This window comes from Heptranchias perlo, chromosome 8, assembly GCF_035084215.1.
Source record: "Heptranchias perlo isolate sHepPer1 chromosome 8, sHepPer1.hap1, whole genome shotgun sequence".
NCBI lineage: Eukaryota > Metazoa > Chordata > Chondrichthyes > Hexanchiformes > Hexanchidae > Heptranchias > Heptranchias perlo.
In genome coordinates this window covers 23,683,802-23,706,812 of record NC_090332.1, presented here as the reverse complement: position 1 = coordinate 23,706,812, position 23,011 = coordinate 23,683,802, and the positions used below count along the sequence as shown (strand labels likewise).

Sequence of the window (23,011 nt, the reverse complement as noted above, 5' to 3'; positions counted from 1 at the left end):
TTAAGGGCAATTCAGTAAGTATACTTTTTTTTAAGACCATTATGACGACATTAAAATCAACTTTTTCTTTGAAAAAAAAACTAAATTGACCTTACCAGAGAACCAGTATAACTAAGACAAAGCTCAACTTTCCATCAAAAATACTGGCCCATCTCTGAATTTATTATTGCATCAAGCTAGGAATGTTAGCATGATAAATCTATTACTGCAATTGTTTTGTGTATAAAGGGGAGAATATATATCTATATATTTAGAAATGCCACGTTTTTTTGTGAATTTCTGGCTAACTGAATTGAGGGGTATCATTAATGAGTACTGAAGCATTTCTCCACCGTCAGTGTAAAACTATTCACTGTTTGGTACAATCTGGCTGAAGAGCAAAGCTCCATAAACACTGCCCCAACTATTAACGGAGTCAAGTTTTTGCTCCTCTATCATTGTAACATTTCCATTTTTAACACCAGGTCTCCTTCCAGTCTAAGTAAGACTGTCATCATTGCCAAATGAAGGGTGGTTCTATGCTATGGGAATGGATTACAACTGTTTAAGTTAATTTCATTTGGAACCTTTGCAGCCATCAATATGCATTGGATTCACTGGACAGATAGGATGGCATCAGCCTGGGTTGGTTCTAACTAAGGTTGTAGAAGTGAAAAGACATTCTTTGAATTTACTGCACCATCAGTTTCCTGATAAATTAGATCTTTACTTAATGTGATTGAAGAACACTATGGGATCAAGTTAACAATTTCCCTCAGTCATTGAAGTTCTGAGTTTCCTAATTTCTAATTAACAAGAACCATTGCCCTTTTGATGGACTTAACAACATTCTCAGTTCTCAGACCTCCCAATTTTCTGTATATATATTAATGGAATGTAAAGTTTCAAAAGTAGATCTCCAGTAACAAGAAATATCACTGACCAGTATAAATGAAACGCTTACTAATGTTAAAATGTTGTTTAATATATTATTTTGTAAACATCAGTTTCCCAATGACAGACTGTTCCAGAAAGAAAGACACCTTATTTTCCTCTTGATGCATTGTCCCAGAATTTTAATGCAAATTTGAAAAAGGCACAGGGATATTACAAATAAAAAAGCAGGCTACTGAAATGTTATATGTATTAGTACACCACGCATTTTACATCAATAACTTAGTTACAAAGCTTTACATTGAAATAATCTTACATCAAAAACCACAAATGACCTGATTATAAACAGTGGTTTGGACTCGACTGTGGGTTTCTCAAGTGCAGTGACAAGTGAATTGTTGTTGGACGTCATCTAGTTTATTTCTGAAACACTAGTCATATCTGAGATCTATGCCTGCTAACACAATCTAATCAAAGAATGCTTATTAAAAAAATCACTGAGAGGTGCAAGAAATTCTCCAGCCTCAACAGTTTGCACAGTACCTTAATTCACTTTCTGCTAATAACAAGAATTAAAGTTTGACAAGAACATTTAAATGCCAGTCCAACATACACCACAGGGAAAGGCAATTTTGATTCCTGCACTCTAATCACTTCAATAATTAGCTTTTGACTGCTTGGTTTCTCAGCTTTAAAATAAGTTTTCTTTCAATATTTTAAGCACATTACGGAAATTGCCACATAATTTAATTATCCCGCATAAGCAGCTTTTTTCAATTACCTGTCACAGTTTGCAATCTAAGTGTGGAAAATTTAACTTTCAGTCACAACCAATGTCATGCAAAAAAATATATAAAATGGCTTAATGTCTCACAACCTGCTTCCAAATCAGAATCATTGTAGTTTGTAACTAATAATGTTTATAACAAGCTTCTGTTTAAAAGTTTATCTCCTTGTCAATCTACGTGGTAGTTGGTGAACCACAGTTCAACAAAAAAAAGAGAACCAGGAAATTGCAAACAACCCGTTCCCAACCCCTGGCACAAACTGGAAGAGCATGATGTGAAAATACCAACTTTAAATTATGTAATTGCTGGGCCCTTATGTAGCAAAATGAGAGTCAACTCAGAGAGGTTATATTAGTCAACCAGCCCTATAAATAATGATGGTTGAACAATGGACAAAGTATTTTGCTATGATTTTCAATGTCCCCACATGGTTCTGCTGGTTAAGACCGTGTGTGACTGAGCCATACAGGCCAGGTTCAATCCTAGTTTGTGCTGAGTGCTAGCTGATATATGTCAGGCTGAAACTGGGGTGCTACAATTGGCTTTGGGACCCTTAGGTTAATGAGCGGAGAAACAATCAGTCAACGTTCCAACCTGCCACCTGGCAACCCCTGCTGTAAGTAGACATTTGGACACAGGTGAGTATAGGATGGGGTTGGCTGTGATGCTGACATGAACAATCGGGGCTCAAACATGGGATACTAGCCACCTGGGTTAGGTACTGAAGGGCGACTGGCACCTATAAAGTTGATTTCTAGAAGCTGTCATTCATCTCAGAAGTTCTGATTATATCAAGAGCAGCTCTTCTGATCAGAACATTCCCTTCTTTTTCAATTCATCATTAAAAGGGGGCAAATGTTTTGTTCATTCATTCACTGACTGAACCTAGTAAATTCAATTTGGTCACTAATACCCAAAACTGAATTATAATCATGTATGTATGTATGTATGTATAGGTAATCTTTTTACATCATCTGGTATTTCAGCCAAAATATACACCACCTATATTTTCAGTTTAAAAAAGAAAATTCACAACTAGGGAACTAGGGCTGCTGATTCACAGTGTTATGAAGGTTAATGACAGTTGGAAGCAGTGTCACAAGGTCATTAGCAAAGGGACATAAATAGCTGACTGAGGGTTAGCCAAACAGTTTCACAACAGGTTATGGAATCAAGGGACTACACGCTCAACATGAAAAAAAATCCCTTCAAATTACTTTATGAACTTTGTATAACTGAAGATTGTACAACTCTGCACACAGTCAGTCCTCACAGGATCTCACATTCTTTTTAAATATTGAGCTTTCAGCTACACTAAAGAAAATAATGGAGGCCACTTCACTTTCATACTAAGGCCAATTCATCATTAAAACACTAACTAGGAAAATGTTTTATGCACTGTCTGGTCCTATTCATTAATAGGAAACAAAATCATAAGTATTTCATCTGATCTATGTACAACTAACAAATGTTTAAAAATCAAATATGATAATCTACAAATTAAGTCAACACTGATAAACAACAGAAATGATAACACATAGAGCGCATTGCTCTTCTGGTTTCCCACTTAGTAAATACAAAGCATTATCCAGGATGTGTACTTATAAAACAGATTTACTTTAAAACCTGCACTGATCTTAGGTTCTTAATTTAAAACAGTTGAGTGGATGGATTCCACAATTTAATACAATATTCAAGAGAAATACACTTCATGCAAGATTTTGATGTTTCTGAATGTCAGAATGGAATTTAACAGAAGGCAGCGAAGTCATTTAGTACTCTCCTTTTCAGCATGTACAATCCATGCAGTTTTCAGCAACTTACAATCATATGAGTGCGACTAAGACCACAGATTCTTGTATGGAGTGACAGTCGCCCAAGGTGCTGACAGACATTTGATTGCCTAAGAGCTCCAAGGGCATAAACTACAGCAAAATGTTTGGGCTCATTTTCAGACTATAAGTTGCAGACACTTTTGACCGGGTATATTAACCCCTGAACTATTAATGCTGATCCACTGCAACTTAAGTAACAATGGTAGCAAGTTACGACATCCAATTAAGTGTTAGTTTAAATTATTCAAATTTACTGGTGCAACAAGTTGTAAACAACCACCTGACTTATGCAAATAAGCACAGGTTATTACTACAGAAGCAGCAAAAGGATGAAAAATGGTGAAGGGGACGTCAAACAGGAGTCTGAGTTTCAGTGAAACTGGACTGTTTGCGTTACCAGAATAACACTTCAAATGTAAATATTGTTTTTTTGGCAGCAAAGCAACCTGGTTCTCTGTTTTCCAATTCAGCATATGCAGTTCTTTTTACAGCCACTCATCAACAAGAATATCACAATAACGTCCATAATATTGTACATAGGAGACCTGCCAATAATATTTGGTACAATGCCCATTTTTTTGCTGTAATTGAAGTAAATTAATTATCAGTTCTGAGTCTCCAGGATTGGTCTGCACATTTAATTTATACATAGTCCAAACTCAATTAAAATCACTTTCATATCTCCACAAATGATTTTTCCACATCCTCAGTCACACCCAATACTTCAGAAAAAAAATCATAAGACCTGTAAGCAAGGCAGAGCACACCATATCCCCAGAAAACATGGGATCCAGACCTTACACTGTGCTTATCAGCAGGAGAGTTTTCATCTGTGAAAGGATCCTCCACAGCACCATCACTGGACTGTGCCATGCAAAGTGGAGAATCTACCACTAGAGACCACAGAACACATCAGCCATGGTGGGCAGATGAAGACTCAGCATCTTGCCAATCATACAGATCCTGCTGGAGGAGGCCATTTGCCTACTGTATCAGGACATTCAAAAGATCCATTCCACTCTGCAGTCTGGTAACAACCAGGTACACAGTAATATTACACAACATTAGGTAATAAGGCTGGGCACGGCAGATTTGCTTCACAGTTACTGGGTCATAATTTGCTGTCAAAATAACGGTGATGGTAACAGCGCTCACCGTTATTTATGTGCAAATGCTACAGCAACTTCAGGCGAGGGGCAGATGCATGGTTAAACGCGGAAATCCAAAAGTTGCTGCCCGAGGTGTGCCTCTCTGCCGTTAGCTTCGCGGCAATGGCATCTCGCTGTCTGCCTCACCATTGAAATGCACTGAATGGCATGAAGTTGCTGTACTTTCGCAGTAGATATGAACTAAACTCGCCACAGAAAGTTAAGTCTTGTCCATTTCAGTCTATGTACCCTTTTAATGACGTAATAAGTTTTAATGACGTAATAAGTGTTAATTACTGCCAGCCAACCTCTCTGGCATTGACAATTAAAGACTCCAAGTGTGGAATCTCATTCCTTCAGATTTTAATTGTTGTCAGAGATTTTAAAAATACTTTCCTTTCTGTCTCTTATTTCACTCTTTCTTAATCCAATCTTTCTTTCCCTCTGTTTATTTCTCTTTCTATACCTGATTTGACATTGAATTCACCCACTCTAATTTATACTTCATTTTTAGTCCATGCGCTGTTAATTTCACAATCCTTCAATCTGATTGGTGAAGGAGATACACCATTGCTTGCCCTGTTCACTCAGGTCCCAGATGCCGTTTCCCTTCGTGACGATATCAGCTCGCACTTTCAGCAACTTGCGATGCAAAAAATTTAAAAACCTAAACGTGCAAGGGCACATCTAACTAACAGCAGATGCCATTAGATGCCCAATTATGGCCCAATATGTTTATATTACTAGTCAAAACAAAGCAGTTGTCCCTATTTGACTAAAACTTTTGTTTCTGTCCAGTGCCACCTTCACTCTTCCATGTCAGTTCTCCGTCCCATTTCTATTTCAGATTGGAAATGACAGCAGGTTGCTTGTTCAATCATCCTTTTGCACCTCTTACCATTCTTGGAATGTTGCATTACATTTGATGCTCTTGGGTCCTGCTTCCATGGATATATTTACATGGCAGGTGACTTGGCTTGTGCCAGTTGTAACCGATCAATTATTTTCTTAATTAACAATACATTAATATAACTTAATGCAAATGGGTTTGTTTTACATAATAGACAAAGCATTAGTAACTTCCTTTTATATAGTGGGAATGTTTATGTGGAGTGTGCCACCGTGGGGGTCAAGGCCAGCAGAGAAATTAGAGGAGAATGAGGCCTACGAGTTCAGGTGAGGGTGAAGTAATTGAGAATGAAGTGTCACTCAGTAAAGACCAAATGAAGACAGAAACTAAGTGATTTTGCTAAGTAGGTGCCAAGGTGCCTCAGGGGAGGTAAACAATAAGGATACTGAAGGAGAGCGGAGCAGGACGTTAAGAGCAAGATGTTCTAACATGAGGAAAATTCCAGAGGTCTATGGGGATAAGCTACGGTGAAATCTGGAGAGGCATGCCAAACCACTTTTTTGGTTTTTCAGACAGGGTATATGGTGTAATTCGATTCCAGGCTTGGTGCCCTCAACGAGAGGAAAGGAGTCATTGATCAGCCAAGTTTCAGTTATGCTGAGGGTTGTCAAAGTGCTTAACCAAGATTAGGTCACGGTGGAGAAGGTCATGTTCGCAAGACAGCGGATATTTTTACAGGACAATGCAGAAGGGGAGTTGGAAGGAGGGTGGAAATAAAATGGAGGTTGGAGAAATTGATCCCCAAAGAGCACAGTGGATGGGCTAAGTGCCAGGATACAAGAATGAGACAGTTCAGGTGCCTGTTTGGATAGTACAAAGGTTACAGCAGAACGAGAAGAAGGTGAGCAGAGTAGCAAGCGGGATAAAAATTGACACGGACATGGTAGTAAGACTAGCTATCGTATTAGTGGTATAAGAGTTTTGAAATAAGCTGCATTGCTGAAGTTAATTAAAATTGGTCTCTTTAGTTTACCTGATGTTATTTATTAACAGCTGTGCTAAACTTAAATCAAAACATAGCAACATCATCACTAAAAGGGCCCATACTGCCTGGACTACACTTTCCTGCCTGGTTGTTTGTGGGTGCAAAAATCAATAATCCCTTCAACGCAATTGAAGGTGGTTTTAAATAAAAATCAACTTTTTTTTTAAAACTCGGCAAGTTGGTATGATCTGGAATGCACTGCCTGAAAGGTGTTGGAAGCAGATTCAACAGTAACTTTCAAAAGGGAATTGAATATATACTTAAAAAGGAATAATTTGCAGGGGAATAGGACTAATTAGTAGCTCTTTCAGAGAGCCGGCGCAGGCACGATGGGCCGAATGGCCTCCTTCTGTGCTGTATGATTCTACCACTATGATTCCAATCTATTCTATTATTAATCTATTAGAGTTAAACAGTTACCTGTAAGAGAATTACAAATATAACAAGCAGATCCAAACTGCATAAATAAACATAAGACTTTCACTGGACAGTGCTTTAACAGTATACGGTACAATTACATGCAACAATATCTTATATAAAAAGCGATTTGAATGATACCTGGTGGAATGTCAGTAGTCCATCCTTTGAGTCAGATGCTGACTGAAGAGGCAAATTTTCACACAGTAATCCTAAAAGCAAGGAGATTTCCTTCATACTTCTCCAGCAACATACGAGAACCATCTGGGCAGTAACCTGGCAGGACTGGCCCATCTGATCTGCATACGGTAAAGAGACAGAAAAATAAAATCACACATTACTTAACCCATCCACACTGCAACACACACAGTTGACATCCCCTAAACAATTGCTAACAGCCCTATGAGGCAATTACGGCAATGCATGATCTGTTTCTACTTTTGAAATACTAAGACTGTGAGCCACGTTTGTGATCCCCAGTTATTGACCCCCATTTTAATGTATTTGGTTTCTACTATTACTAAGATGCCCCACACCACGCACACTCCCCAGCCTAGAAAACAAACAGGGCTCCGCCAGTACTGCTCGAGCCAGCCACCAGAAAGTACGGAGAGCAACTCACTTTCAATTTTTTTTCTCTCCCTCCCTCACTACTTCCTAAATGAAGACGCATGTGGCCACTGCTGCACATGTCCTCAACAGAATGTCCGAGTTCAAGATCTCAAAAAGTAGCATACTGTGGGCCCAAAATCACATCAGACCACAGTGGGCACAAAAGATGGAGGCACTCAAAACACAGCACCACTGCACAGCCACCACATTGTTTCTATGTACAGTGATAACCAAAGACTATTCACAGCATCACTGCACAGCCACAGACAACACATTGGTTATCACTGTACATAGAAACAAAGACTATTAACCGAGAAATTAGACAGCCTAATGCTTTCTCCACAAAACAAGTTTATAACCATTTGACAACTACAGAAACCTATCCAGCTGTGGTCAACATTATGTCATGGTCATCTAATTTCTTCTCCTTTTAAGTAGTTTACAATTGAAGAGAAAGTCGTTCAAAATATGTATCTTTACATATCAGACAGATGTTTCCCCTTATTTTTAGTAATTAATTCTAACAGGATGATTTTGTTAGAAAATTATTTAAATTGTAGAAATTAGGCAATGTTGTGGAAATTAGATAACTGAGCCCTTTCCTAAAACATCCTCCAAGTAAAGAGGACATTGGTTGGTGGGTTTCTGGTTTTATTGCACTGGAAAGTAGCCAATTTAATAAACTTGTTCTACTGAAATGAATGAATACGCCCAGATAAACGTACACAAATTCTGCATTTACATTACGAAGGATCATAACCGCTACCAGGTGCTTAACTGTGTTATAGCGCCACCCAGTGGTTTCAAGCACCGAATTGAACGAAGCTAAGTATGGGCTCCTGAAAAAGGAACAAAATGTTATATTGAACTATGGAATACATACTCCGTCAAAGAATAAGATGCTCTTCACATAACGCAGCACATTCCTGGAGCAGTAAGATAGGCACAAATGGATGGGGACTGGAGTCTATAGCATCAATTCAAGTTCTAGGGCTGCTATTTAGCTTTGAGCAATTACGTGTTATGGGCCTCAAATGGGCCACCAGATGGAGCACCACCCAGAAACAAATTGGGCTTCCTGAGAACCGATCAGGAGGTAGCTATCACTGCAACAAGACCATCCCATTTACTTGGAATTTTCTTTTTACTGGGTTGTGAATATACAGAGACAAACATTGATTTGTACAAAATGATGAGGGGCCTAAATAGGAAGGACCTATTTCCCTTAGCCAATAACCAGGGGGCATAGATTAGTCAATAATCAGGGGGCATAGATTTAAAGTGATTGGTAGAAGGATTAGAGTGGAAATGAGGAAAAAACTTATCACCCAGAGGGTGGTGGGGGTCTGGAACTCACTGCCTGAGAGGGTGGTAGAGGCAGAAACCCTCAACTCATTTAAAAAACACCTGAATGTGCACCTGAAGAGCTGTGACCTGCAGGGCTACGGACCAAATGCGGGAAAGTGGGATTAGGTTGGGTGGCTCATTTCTCAGCCGGCGCGGACACGATGGGCCGAATGGCCCCCTTCTGTGCCATAAATTTTCTATGATTCTAACAAAGAAAAAATAAAAATGTTTTAAAAATCTTTCACTCAAATCAGAAATTATATTTGTACAATGGAACACAGTGATGTTCTTTAAAATACAAGGTGTTCAGGAAAGATAGGGAAGGAAAAAAGCAGGGGTGGGGGGTGGGGATGGCAGTATTGATTAAGGAGAATATTGCAGTGCTGGAGAGTGAGTCTTTGAGGGGTCAAGGACAGAATCTATTTGGTTAGAGTTAAGAAACAATAGAGGTGCCATTATACTATTGGGTGTATTCTATAGGCCACCAACTAGTGGGAAGGATATGGAGGAGCAAAATTGCAGGGAAATTACAGAGAGGTGCAAGAACTATAGAGTAGTGATAATGGAGGACTTCAACTATCCAAATATAGACTGGGATAGTACTTGTGTAAAGGGCAAAGAGGGGGAGGAATTTCTGTAGCGTGTTCAGGAGAACATTTTTGATCAGTATGTTTCCAGCCCAACAAGGAAGGAGACATTGTTGGATCTGGTTCTGGGGAATGAAGGTGGTCAAATGGAGCAAGTGTCAGTGGGGGAACATTTAGGGAACGGTGATCATAGTATCATAAGGTTTAGATTAGTTACGGAAAAGGACAAGGAGCAATCTAGAGTAAAAATACTTAATTGAAGGACTAATTTCAATGGGTGGAGAACGGATCTGACCCAGGTAAATTGGAATCAAAGATCGGCAGGCAAAACTGCAACCGAACAATGGGCGGCCTTTAAAGAGGAGGTGATTCAGGTACAGTCTCGGTACATTCCCACAAGGGGGAAAAGGTAGGGCAACCAAAGCCAGAGCTCCCTGGATGACGAAAGAGACAGAGAGTAAGATGAAGCAGAAAGAGGGGGTGTATGTTAGATGTCAGATTGATAATACAAGTGAGAACCAGGTTGAATATAGAAAGTACAGAGAAGTGAAAAAGGAAATAAGAGGGGGCAAAGAGAGAGTGAGAAAACAGACTGGCAGCTAACATAAAAGAGAACCCAAAAATCGTCTTTGGCATATAAATACTAAACGGGTAGTAAGAGCAGTAGTTTTCACTATGTTAATTGTATCCATGTGATTTATATCAATTAGTGTTAATTGTATTCAGGTGGTGCGTGTCAATTGGGAACTCTCTCATATCCATTTATAAGAGAGCAGATCTAGGGTGTAGTGGTGGTAATGTGGATCTCTGTGAATAAAGGCTTCAAGCAACTGAAGACCAGGCTCTAGTATTCTATCCTTCACCACCTGGCTATCCAGTTTGTAACATGCTACATTTCAGTGTTTTGTGTCATCTCCTTCGAATATTGTGTCCAATTCTGGGCACCGCACTTTACGAAGGATGTGAAGGCCTTAGAAAGGGTGCAGCAAAGATTTACTAGAATGGTTCTAGGGATGAAGGGCTTCAATTATGTGGACAGACTGGAGAAGCTGGGGTTATTCTCCTTAGAGCAGAGAAGGTTAAGAGGAGATTTGATAGAAATGTTCAAAATCATGAAGGGTTTAGATAATGTAAATAAAGAGAAACTTTTCCCATGGGGGTAGGGTCGAGAACCAGAGGACACAGATTTAAGGTGATTGGCAAAAGAACCAAAGGCGACATGAGAAAAAACTTCTTTACGCAGCGAGTAGTTATGGTCTGGAATACGCTGCTTGAAATGGTGGTGGAGGCAGATTCAATCGTGGCTTTCAAAAAGGAATTGGATAAATACTTGAAGGGAAAACATTTGCAGGGCTACAGGGAAAGAGCGGGGGAATGGGACTAACTGGATTGCTCCTTCAAAGAGCCGGCATGGGCTCGGTGAGCCAAATGGCCTCCTTCTGTGCTGTAACCATTCTATGATTCTAAAAAAAATTCAGTGTTATTTGCAAAATTATATTAACAAAATTGAATGTGATAGGGAGAACCACAGGGGTCTTAAAGGGATGCTTCATTGCCTCACTAAATCAAGAGTGTCTCTGCAAAATACTCCCGAATCTATATATCACAACGTTGTAGTTTACTGTGCCCTCGACCTGGAGATTCCTGGGGAGGCACTCCCAGCTGATTTGAAGACAGAGAAGCACAGAGTGGATCAGCACGAGGACCATAACTGAGACGATGGCTGCAAGGTGCATCCCAGATCAACTTATCCATGAAGTGTTCTCTGTTTAATAGTCTTCATTTGTGACCAGTGCCATTACTCCATTTCCCCCATTTACATTGAATTACATCGAAACTACAGCACAGAAATAGGCATTCGGCCCAATTGGTCTATGCCAGTGTTTATGCTCCACAAGTGCCTCCTCCCTCCCTACTTAGTCTAACCCTATTAGTATGCCCTTCTACTCCTTTCTCCATCATGTGCTTATCTCACTTCCCCTTAAAGGCATCTATGCTATTTGCCTCAACTACTCCTTGTGGTAGCATGCTCCACATTCTTACCACTCTTTGGGTAAAGAAGTTCCTCCGGAATTTCCTATATGATTTATTAGCTACCATTTTATATTTATGACCTCTAGTTTTGGATTCCTCCACAAGTGGGAACATTTTCTCTACGTCTGCACTATCAAACCCTTTCATTATCTTAAAGGCCTCCATCAGGTCACCCCTCTGCCTTCTTTCTAGAGAAGAGCTCCAGCCTGTTCAGCCTTTCTTGATGAGTATATCCTCTCAGTTCTGGTATCATCCTTGTGAATCTTTTTTGCACCCTCTCTAATGCATCATATCCTTCCTATAATATGGAGACCAGAACTGTGCACACAACCCCAAGTGTGGTCTAACCAAGGTTCTATACAAATTTAACATAACTTCTCTGCTTTTCAATTCTATCCCTCTAGAAATGAGAAATTAAAATTCCTTCACTGCAGTACACATCCTAGAAACTCAGCACCTCAGACCTCTCTGCCCCTGCAAGTCTTTATAAGCTCCACAAAATAAGTATTTTCCTGTATGTCTACAACTTCATGAATAACTGAACCCAGAATAAGTGTACCTTTCCATTTAATGCAATAGTTTCATCAGTGAATGCCGGCCATCCAACGACTCCTTCACAGTATGTTTCCACAGGATGTCTAAGCAGGCTTTACTTTCTTCTGTTCTAGTGCTTCCTCTAATGTCAAGCTGAAGGCCAGATGTGGTTGGCTGCTGTTGTGATATAAAAGGCTCGTGGGACTAAGTTGACCTTCCTTTCATGTCAGCATGTTGCTGGGAGAGAACCACTACTTGCTAATTCTCTGAAGGTTGTGTCTGAGCAGCCTGGTGTTGCTTCCTACATGCTACTTGAATGATGCTCTGAGTGGATGGGCAGGATGTATTGCTGTCCTGAGAAATGGCAGCCTCATGCAAGTAAATACTAGCCATTGCCATTCTACTGGGCCCTGGATCTATTTGTCCAGTGATTAGTGGGATGGCTGATCTAATGGCAATTATCAGATCCTGGAAGCCCTGTGAGACATCAGCCTCTATACCGGCCCAGTGTCTGAAAGTCGGTATTAACGGTCTGTCTAATCTGTTCCCCACAGCTATCAGAGCTGTAGTTTGTCCTCTTCCATCATCTTCTGCCCACTCCCCAACCCCTCCCCTCCTGCTATGAGGAGCCTACAGGAAAGGAGGGCATAAGCTAAGAGTGAGCTTTGCCTTCCTGAGATGAAGAGGTATTGAAAGGTGAAGAGGCTTCTTGCAGTCTGCTGCTCCACAGAAATGCCACAGCAATTGTATAGCATTGAAGCCATTAACGAGCTGCCTGCATTGTTCCACCGATCTCACTATCACCCGCTAGAGCAGAGTGCCTCGCCAACACCTCTATGGTCTGCTCTTTGTAGTGGGTTTTCTGGTCCTCTGCCTTTCACGGGCATTGTGCACAAGTTTATCTTGTAAGCAAGATTGAGTGAGGTTAAGGCTACCGTTTGAGAAATGTCTCCCAGATGGCAACAGACAGCTGATGTAATAGATCTGCTGGCACCTTGTTGAAGTGGAGAAAGGGGTATTGAGATTCTGCATGCAAGGAGTTGCTGTTAGTGGAGATAGCAACACATATTGTAAGATACCGAGTTAGTGCCCCCACCACTTGCCCACGCTGCAGTGTGAAGGCTGACATCCAGCTTGTCATTTTAGAAGGTAAACAGTGTGTTGCTACCCAAGAAAGAAAAGGGATAGTGACCACTCTGTTACCATGCATGCCCTCATCAAGCCATTGATTTTTTTCCAACACTGGTCCACAGTCCTGGAGGTAAGAGCAGTGGCACTCAATGTTACTGCCAGTTCTCTCCACATAGCCATCCAGCCTAATACTGAGAAGTGTAGAGGAACAGAGGGGCCTTGGAGTGCATGTCCACAAAATCCCTGAAGGTAGCAGGACAGATAGATATGATGGTTAAGGCGGCATACGGGATACTTTCCTTTATTAGCCGAGGCACAGAATATAAGAGCAGGGTAGTTATGCTAGAACTGTATAAAACACTAGTTAGGCCTCAGCTTGAGTACTGCGTACAGTTCTGGTTGCCACATTATAGGAAAGATGTGATTGCACTAGAGAGGGTACAGAAGAGATTTACGAGGATGTTGCCAGGACTGGAGAATTTTAGCTATGAGGAAAGGTTAGATAGGCTTGGGTTGTTTTCGTTAGAACAGAAGAGGCTGAGGGGAGATCTAATTGTGGTGTATAAAATTATGAGGGGCCTAGATAGAGTGGATAGGAAGGACCTATTTCCCTTAGCAGAGAGGTCAATGACCAGGGGGCATAGATTTAAAGTAGTTGGTAGAAGGACTAGAGGGGAGTTAAGGAGAAATGTTTTCACCCAGAGGGTGGTGGGAGTCTGGAACTCATTGCCTGAAAGGGTGGTAGAGGCAGAAACCCTCATCACATTTAAAAAGTACTGGGATGTGCACTTGAAGTGCCGTAACCACAAGGCTACGGACCAAGAGCTGGAAAGTGGGATTAGGCTGGATGGCTCTATCGGCTGGCACAGACACAATGGGCTGAATGGCCTCCTTCTGTGCCATAAATTACTATGATTCTATGATTTTCTATGATAGCATGCAAGAAACTGTTCTCATGTTTCTTCCTATGGACCCAGCAATCTTTGCTGTATTTATCCAGAAATGTCTGAAGATCAATCTCATTAAAATGTTGTGCTCTTATTTTCAGCCTCCTTCCAATGCCCAAGCTCCCTTCTTTGCCTCCCTCTGCCTACTCCTCTAGTGGAAGTCGTTCTTTAAAAGTGCCGCAAAATCTCCCATCTAGCACAGCCACTTACCAATCAAGCAGCAGTCTATAAATTAAGGCGACTCTGGGCAGTATCAGATTTAGAACAAATTACTGGTCAATGCTTCAGATTCTCCGCCAAGCCTGCTGCGGCGTATTCCAATTAGAAATGCAGGAAAACATGGAGGAATGGCAAGATCGGCCCACTAGACGACTACATAGGAACAGGAGTAGGCCAATTAGGTCACCCCTAATTTTTGATATTCAAGGGAATACAAGCCTAGTCCATGCAACCAGTCCTCATAATTTAACCCTTTTAGTCCCATTTTCATTCTAGTGAATCTACACAGCACGCGCTCCAAGGCCAATATATCCTTCCTGAGGTGCGGTGCCCAGAGCTCCATGCAACTGTAGCATAACTTACACCCCGTTGTATTCCTGACCCCTTGAGATGAAGGCTAACAATCCATTGGCCTTTTAAATTATTTTTTGTACTTGTCCACTAGTTTTTGGTGATTTCTGTACATGGACCCCTAAATCTCTGCTCCTCCACAGTTCCTAGCTTTTCACCAAATTTAGCTCTAGCTAAACTTACGGTATATGTCACCAATCTCGTCGTTGCAGGAAAATCTGGGCCGCTGAATTTATGCATTGGTGGACATCAAGGATGATGGTGAAATCCTTGTGTTGTTAATTTTTTTAAAATGCAATGAGTGAAAAGCAAGATCCCTGGTTTGTACTCACTCCTACCTTTTCAGTAAAGTTCTTGACAAGAGGAGTTGCTCCCTCCCTCCCCCAAACGCAGGTAGAACTTGACCTAGATGTCCCCAATGCTGAATAGCTCACTGACTATCACTGGGCTCATAAATGACAAAAGTTGGGTGAGGAGACAGATAATTGCTGTTGTCCATGGAATGGGCTTCAGTGAGAATTACTGCCTTCAGGAGAAGGGACGGCAGAAAACCAGAAGGAAGTTTGGAACAGAATAATATTTTTAAAAAGCCCAGGCATTCCTGCAATTTCTTCTGCAGAGTTGCCCAATGTACCTGTGGTGATAAGTGGAGAATGATTCAAGAAGAAAAAATGTGAAACAGTTTGACCACTAGGGGGTAGTGTTAAACACAGTAAGTTTTCCATATTCGGTAGATTATAAACTCCCAGCGCAAGTTCATTCAATGTGTTGTGTGTGAATGACCAGTGAGGATAGGATCAGGCTCAAATATGATCCCTCTATGGTCAATAAGTTGGCCAATACTCTCTGGCTAGTCTCACACACTTGGACAAGGCACTAAAGGTTTGCTGCAGCCCAGGGGACTGTACCCCAGTGTGAGTGAGCACCTTCAGAAGAGATGTGGGGGGGGGGGGGGCGGGGGGAAAAGACTGGAGGGAACAAAAAACATCTTTGCACCAACGTCGGTAGGAGATCAAGCTTAATTGTTAAAAAAACTGGGCTGCTAAAATAACATTTGAATTGAATTTATGCAGAAATCATTTCTAATCTGCTCATTACTGTTTTGTACAGGTGACATCAGAACCAATTTTTTGTGCAGCATTCAACTGTGGATTGATTTTTTTCCCCCACAAAGCTTTTCCTTTGCTTAAATCTGGTCAACAAACATATAAAAACTCATACCTTGTCATTAACATTGTCAACAGAGCACTTCTATATATTTGATGTACTTATATCAAAGCAAATTTTAAACTGTTTGAAATTTTAGTATTTGGATGCCTTTTATACAAGTTTTAAATCTTTACGTTGTCCTTAAATGTACAAATGCTTATACGAATAATGGATTTTGTTTTCCTTTTTGTTACCTGTCATTGCCACACTCAAATTTTCAGCAGGTTTGCAGTCTTCAAAGAGATTTTTGCTCAATTCTCGGTCTTCATCACTTTTCAGCAGTTTTGCTTGTGCAAAATAATCATTTGTGTCCCGTGGTTTTATTTCATTTATAATCTTATGAAGAGTTTCTGCAGTCTCTGTTAAAAGGAAATGTTACCATGACTTTTTGTATTGTTGCGGTGGAATTCTGTGCACAAAGCAAAGAAAGCAAATGGAACACTTTTTGAACCTACTGCTAGCATCAAGCATTCTCAGGTCAGCTATAACATGGGGCAAATTTGGGATGCAACTTCCATTGTATCGCCTCGATGATGTGCTTTAACCACAAATTTTGAAGAGTACCTGTGAGGCATTTCCATTTCCACGCTAGCTGTCCTTATGACTTCTCACAGCAAAACAGCAACCCAAAATTTTCATTCAAGCATCTTAAGAGCCTTCATACCTTTTTTTGATTCTACAGGAATTTTAAAAAACTACAAAAAGATGATTTACGTTTAGCTTGAAGAATCAGCTTCATTACAAAGTTACACAACGGGATGCTTTAAAAGTTACCCAAAGCAAGAAATGAAAATATATCAGCAAAGAAATACTACAAACACTGAGATTTGAATTTTATCAGCATTTTTCATTTCTTTCACTCTTCTAGTTTATTTTCTCTAGCTGTGCTCCTGTTTGTCATTTTTTTCTTGATTTACATCCTTTGCATTTCTATTTTCTCAGAGTATTTTGTTCTTCATGCCAAAAGATGGAGGTATGACCACTGGACAAGCTGCAGCAGCTCAGGCAAGTGTAACATTCCAATTTATGCCTTATCCCCTTGTATGTTAATGGGTTTTTTGTCTGCTTTATTTGCTTTCTCGGTGTTTCGATTTGTCTTCTTTTAGAAAAACATTTCTGGAGGCCTGTAATCTGACACTTGCGGTTTCCCCAGAACCAATCAAGTTAGGCTATATTCCTACAATGTGCTGACATCTGTCTCCTGGGAAACCTGGGAAAACACAAAAACCTGGAGAGGCTGGAGAACATTTGATACGCTCTGGTATGACTAATCAAACCTATTCTTGCAGAGAAGCTTGCGACTTTGTACCAAACTACGAGCGATGAGATGTCTGACACAGAAGCAAAGAACTACAAGCTGAGGAAAAATGAGCTGGCACAATGAAATAGATGCTGAGGCTTTCTACAAAGCAGAAGGAGGGGACCACTTGCCTTTCTGCAATGTGATGAGCAACGTGTGTGTGTGTGTGTGTGTGTGTGTGTGTGTGTGTGTTTTCACCACATTGTGTCCCTGGGATATGGGCATCATTGACATTTATTGCCCATCATTAGTTGCCCTTGAGGTGTTAGTGGTCTATCTTCTTGAACTGCTGCAGTCCTTGTGCTGTTAGGTAGGAAGTTCCAGGATTTTGACCCAGTGATGATGAAGGAACAGTGATATATGTCCAAGTCTGGATGGTGAGACTTGCAGGGGGAGCTCGGAGGTGATGGCGTTCCCATGCACTTGCATCCTCAGTGGTAAAGGTTGGGAGTTGCTACCGCAGAAGCCTTGGCAACTTGCTGCATTGCATCCTGTAAATAGTACATACTGCAACCACGGTACGCCGGTGGTAGAGGGAGTGAATGTTTAAGCTGCTGGATGGGATGCCAATAAAGTGGACTGCTTTGTCCTGGATGACATTTAGCTCCTACAATGTGTGGCATATGTCGAATGCAATGCCTCTTCCTTGCCTGTCTGCATAATTGATTGATTCTATTTCTGCACTGACTACCACAGTACCAAATCCATCTGCAATACTCAATAGCCTCACACAAGTACCATATTCACGCATTACAATGAATCCATAAAATAAATGAAATTGATTTATCGTATTTGGGTCCTGTTATAAGACTAATGAAGGAGGTTTGGGACAATATTATAGGTATAACAGGTTGCAGCGTTCATGAGTGAAGGGATTGTTTCAAGTTTAACTACATGTTAAACAGAAAACAAAAAAATAAGGAGTGTAAAACAGAAAGAAAGCAGAGGAAGAATATGGAAAAGTATATAAACAGAGGAAAAATGTGGAAAAGTATGCAACAGAGTAAGAATGTGGACATGTATATAAGTGTTTGCAATACCCCACATGGCAAATTTCCAATCTTAGTCATGCTGTTGGGAGGCCACAAGTGGTGGTGATGGGGAAATGTGAGGAAGTTATTTTGCAAAGCTTACAGCACCCTGCATGTGTTACCTGTAACGGGGAGGAGAAAAAAAAAGAGGGGCAAAGAAGAGAGAAAGTAGCCCTAGTCTCAATGAAACGTCAACCCTAGTAACACCATTCTAATAACGTTTTTCTCTGATATTCTACTTATTTTGAGTGCAGTGGCTTACCAAGGTCTGTATCCATTGGAATTAGTCCTTCCGGTGAAGAACTTTGGACAATTGGAGATACCACTGCAGACAGATGGTAGGCCATTAAAATCAGCTCTGCTACAGTCTCCCTCCACTCCGCAATTTTTGATACTGACCTATAAAATAGACATTAAAAGCACTGTTAATATGAACAGTAATGCAGGCTGTGTAAACAATCTGGCCATTATTGGTTCATATTTTAATGATTCAGTTACCCAATAATGTTAGGTATGTAAGCACACCATCAGCTCTCCTTAATCAAGTGCACAATTTGATATATTGGTGAATTTAAATATTAACTTGGGCTCTTTGCAACATATATATTGAATTAAATTATAAATAAAAACACATGCATCGTATTAATGGTAGGCATTTTTATACAGTACTGGTGGATCTCTCATGGCATTGCTCATGGCAAGTTGGACGATATGGTTTTATTCAATGAAATAACGAAGCAGTCCGAGCCCGCGTGCAGCAAGACCTGGACAACATCCAGGGTTGGGCTCATAAGTGGCAAGTAATATTCGCGCCAAACAAGTGCCAGGCAATGACCATCTCCAACAAGAGAGAGTCTAACCACCTCCCCTTGACATTCAACGGCATTACCATCGCTAAATCCCCCACCATCAACATCCTGGGGGTCACCATTGACCAGAAACTTAACTGGACCAGCCATATAAATACTGTGGTTACAAGAGCAGGTCAGAGGCTGGGTATTCTGCGGCGAGTGACTCTCCTCCTGATTGCCCAAAGCCTTTCCACCATCTACACCGAGTCAAGAGTGTGATGGAATACTTTCCACTTGCCTGGATGAGTGCAGCTCCAACAACACTTAAGAAGCTCGACACCATCCAGGACAAAGTAGCCCGCTTGATTGGCACCCCATCCACCCCCTTCACCACTGGCGCACAGTGGCTGCAGTGTGTACCATCCACAGGATACACTGCAGCAACTCGCCAAGGCTTCTTCAACAGCACCTACCAAACCCACGACCACTACCATCTAGAAGGACAAGAGCAGCAGGCACATGGGAACAACACCACCTGCACGTTCCCCTCCAAGTCACACAACATCCCGACTTGGAAATATATCGGCGTTCCTTCATCGTCGCTGGGTCAAAATCCTGGAACTCCCTTCCTAACAGCACTGTGGGAGAACCTTCACCACGCGGACTGCAGCAGTTCAAGGCGGCGGCTCACCACCACCTTCTCAAGGGTAATTAGGGATGGGCAATAAATGCCAGCCTCGCCAGCGACGCCCACATCCCATGAACGAATTTAAAAAAACACGTACCATGTAACGCACAGTGTGCTGTATAAGTGCAACTGCGTCTAATTTTGTCTGTCGCTTTAAGGCCACAAAGGCTAACTGCTGGAAACAGGCACATCCTGAGATAATTGCTGATAGTGCTCGTAAATTCCCAGTTTTAGGGATATAAGAAATTGGCATACAAGAGCATCATGTATGAAGTGTGAGAAGACCAAGCTGATGTATCTTTCTCAATGCAATAGTGGATCTCCCATGGTGTTGCGCAGTGAGTCAGGGGATATGCTGTTTTATGATACGCAACACACATCATATTATCAGGACCACTAATTTGTGATGATTGAATATTTGAAGTTGCATTTTTATTACAAGAGGAGGGAAGAGGATGAGGAAAGAGGAGACGACGGGGGTGGGGGGGGTGGGGAGGAGGATACTTTTCCATTTACACATTTCTTCTGCACTGCCTCCCGGTGGAATTGCAACGGGGCTGCATGCTAACATGGACGCTGACTTTAAGGGAGAAAATACAGTTATGGTGCTGGATATGGAGCCAACATTGCGCGACAAGTGTTCTAACATTATAAATGCAATCACAGCACCATCTACAGGCCTAACAGGCAACTGCTGACATCTCTAAAATGGGTTATCCCAAGGACGAAGCATGGCGTAGGAATGTTCTATATATTTGGAGATGAAACGTTGCAACCCAGTCAGTATTAGTAAGATCACTTACTTTAGAGACAGTTGTTGCAGAGCTCCAATGATGCAATGAACCCTTCCATATAAGGGTTTGGAAGCTGCTGTGTGCACCAGGGATCTTTCAGCCTGTTTGATCTCATCGGACAGACAGTTCAGCAGGCATTTAATAACTAGAAAATTAGGGGAAAAGTAAACACAGATTAAATGAAAATAAATAGAGTCAATAAGTAGTCTTTATATTTACACATGGAGCTCTTTCTGTACAGCATATAGGTCCCTGACTATTTCTGTGCAGAAAGGGCAACGTGATTTTAAACCTAAAGGCATCTATTAAGGTCGTACAATAGATTACGTTTTACAGCAATCTCTTCATGAAATTGGCCTTACATTTCTGAAATACTTTTGTACATTGCATATTTATCTGTGCCAAAGTTCTGCAAAGTTTTAAAGTTATAGCAAGAAAAGTCAATTGTTGCCAAAAATGAGCAGCCACATTCCACAATCCCCAGTAATAATTCCACAGTAGTACACACAGAAAGGAGAACATTCACCTAAATAAACAGCTTCTGAGTTTGCGCTTATAACATTTCACAAATTATCCACAGATAGCACATATTTTAAAATACTATTTAGTAAAGCCGGACTGTCGGGTTCTGTTTTCCATCACTCTATTTATAGCTCTTGCCTCCATGAATAGGAAACTTCAATTGAGTTTCTGTACTTTAACTGAACTTCAGAAATAGGAGCTAATCAGTCTCGGTGCAGCAGTCTGGTCAAGATAACATAACTGTTCTATAGTGGCTAAAGACAGAGACACAAATACTGGACAAAAATAGGAATACAACTAGGGTGTGTCATACAAGTAAAAGAACAAGAAAAGGCATTCTGGTCCATCATGAACATTGTATAATCGCAGCAGAGGGGTAGATTTTAACCATCAGGTGACCGACCAATGAAGTGCACCGGCCAGCCACCCAATAGTGCTGGCGGGAAGCCGAGGAAGCCCAGCCCATTTCAAGAGCCAGGACTTGTTAACATTTATGTGGCAAGCTGCACACCCCAAACAGGCATCCCAATGCAGCTCACCAGTTCTGGGCCAGCACAATATTGGGTAGTCCAGTCCAGTGACCAGACTGGCCGCAAAGAAAAGGTGGGGGGGGGGGGGGGGGGGGGGGGGGGGCGGATCGTTGGATGGGGGAGCCCACTGCAGCAACAGCCTGCATTATTCTTGTGGAGCCCAGAGGAGAACTCCTGCTCTTCCTGGTCCCACAAAAGTAATTTTAGCAGTTACCTTTTCAGGCCTCTTCTGCTGTACCACCAGGTTTTACTGAACAGAGCGTCCATGGTGCATGCTCCACCCAGTAGGCAGTTAAAATGGCATCAGGGTCCAATGTACGTCATAGGACACCGATTTGTGCAGGCTCCGGGAAAAAGTGGTGGTGAAGCAAAGATGGGGCTGCAAGTCTCCCACCTCCATTTTAACTCCACTACTGTCCTCTTTCTGCAGTTAAAATCTCACCCAGAGTCCCTTCAATTTATTTCATCTCCTGAGAGAGGAAGATAACTAAAAATAAAATTTTCAAGAACAGAAACTTTACATTTTCCATAAGCCCTAATGGCAAATTGGTGAAAATGCCACAATAGCAAATACTACACTCACCATTTATAGTCCTCAATAACAATCCCATGATCCCAAGAATGGAACTGCAACATTCTATTGAGTACTATCATCTATGCCCAAACTTACCTTTGAAGTTTTTAGACTATGCTTAACCAAATATTCAATCATATAATTTTTTAAAAATTATCAACATACCAGTTATTCAGTTTCTTACATAAGCTACACTACAGAAAAATACTCTTCATAGCTAGTCTTAAATCAATCTTGCTACTGTATTACTATTAGCAGATTTCCTACAGCAGTGTTCATGTTACAAAGATTACTGTTTCTGGGGGAAGGAAAGGGACTGAGCATCTCCAATGAATTTGGAAGAATTTTTAAGAGATCTGCCTGTAGACATTGGAAGCAAAAGTGTTGTTTGATCCAGGAAAATAATGTTTTCCCTATCCACTGTGATATAAATATCACAATTACACCAATAAATCTCTGCACCCAATCTGGGGAACAGCTCTTCACAGTCTATCTATTTTGGTGTTTTTTTTTTAAAAAGGACAATAAATATGCAAAACTTCAGTTTAATCTTTTCTTATTTGCATCTTTCCTTTTTAACAAATTTCTTAATGTATTTAAGCAGAGACACATGATAAACATTGCACTTTTATTCAGAACCTCCTTCTAAACTTGAATAATGTCACATCCCTCCATAAGGAGTTGCAACTCATCTAGAAGAACAATTATTGTTTGGCGAGTTATTAGTATAAGCGAATGGCAGCAGCTGCTGTAGCCATTTACCACAGCCACTTGCATTTATATAGCACCATTAACATAGTAAAACATCTCATGGCGTTTCACAGGAGTGTCAAAAAATTGACATTTTGAATACA

The 23,011-nt window shown here is 41.0% G+C and overlaps 1 protein-coding gene across 1 annotated transcript in view; it reads right to left on the bottom strand.

Annotated features, from left to right (window-relative positions):
- Positions 1 to 23,011, bottom strand: part of thada (THADA armadillo repeat containing) — a 307,554-nt gene that overhangs the window by 239,381 nt on the left and 45,162 nt on the right. Inside the window, exons 17-20 of the mRNA XM_067988802.1 lie at positions 20,541 to 20,676; positions 18,521 to 18,657; positions 16,122 to 16,286; positions 7,098 to 7,255 (exon numbers count right to left, since the gene is read on the bottom strand). Coding sequence (XP_067844903.1) covers positions 7,098 to 7,255; positions 16,122 to 16,286; positions 18,521 to 18,657; positions 20,541 to 20,676 — 596 coding nt within the window. The remainder of the gene's footprint in view (positions 1 to 7,097; positions 7,256 to 16,121; positions 16,287 to 18,520; positions 18,658 to 20,540; positions 20,677 to 23,011) is intronic.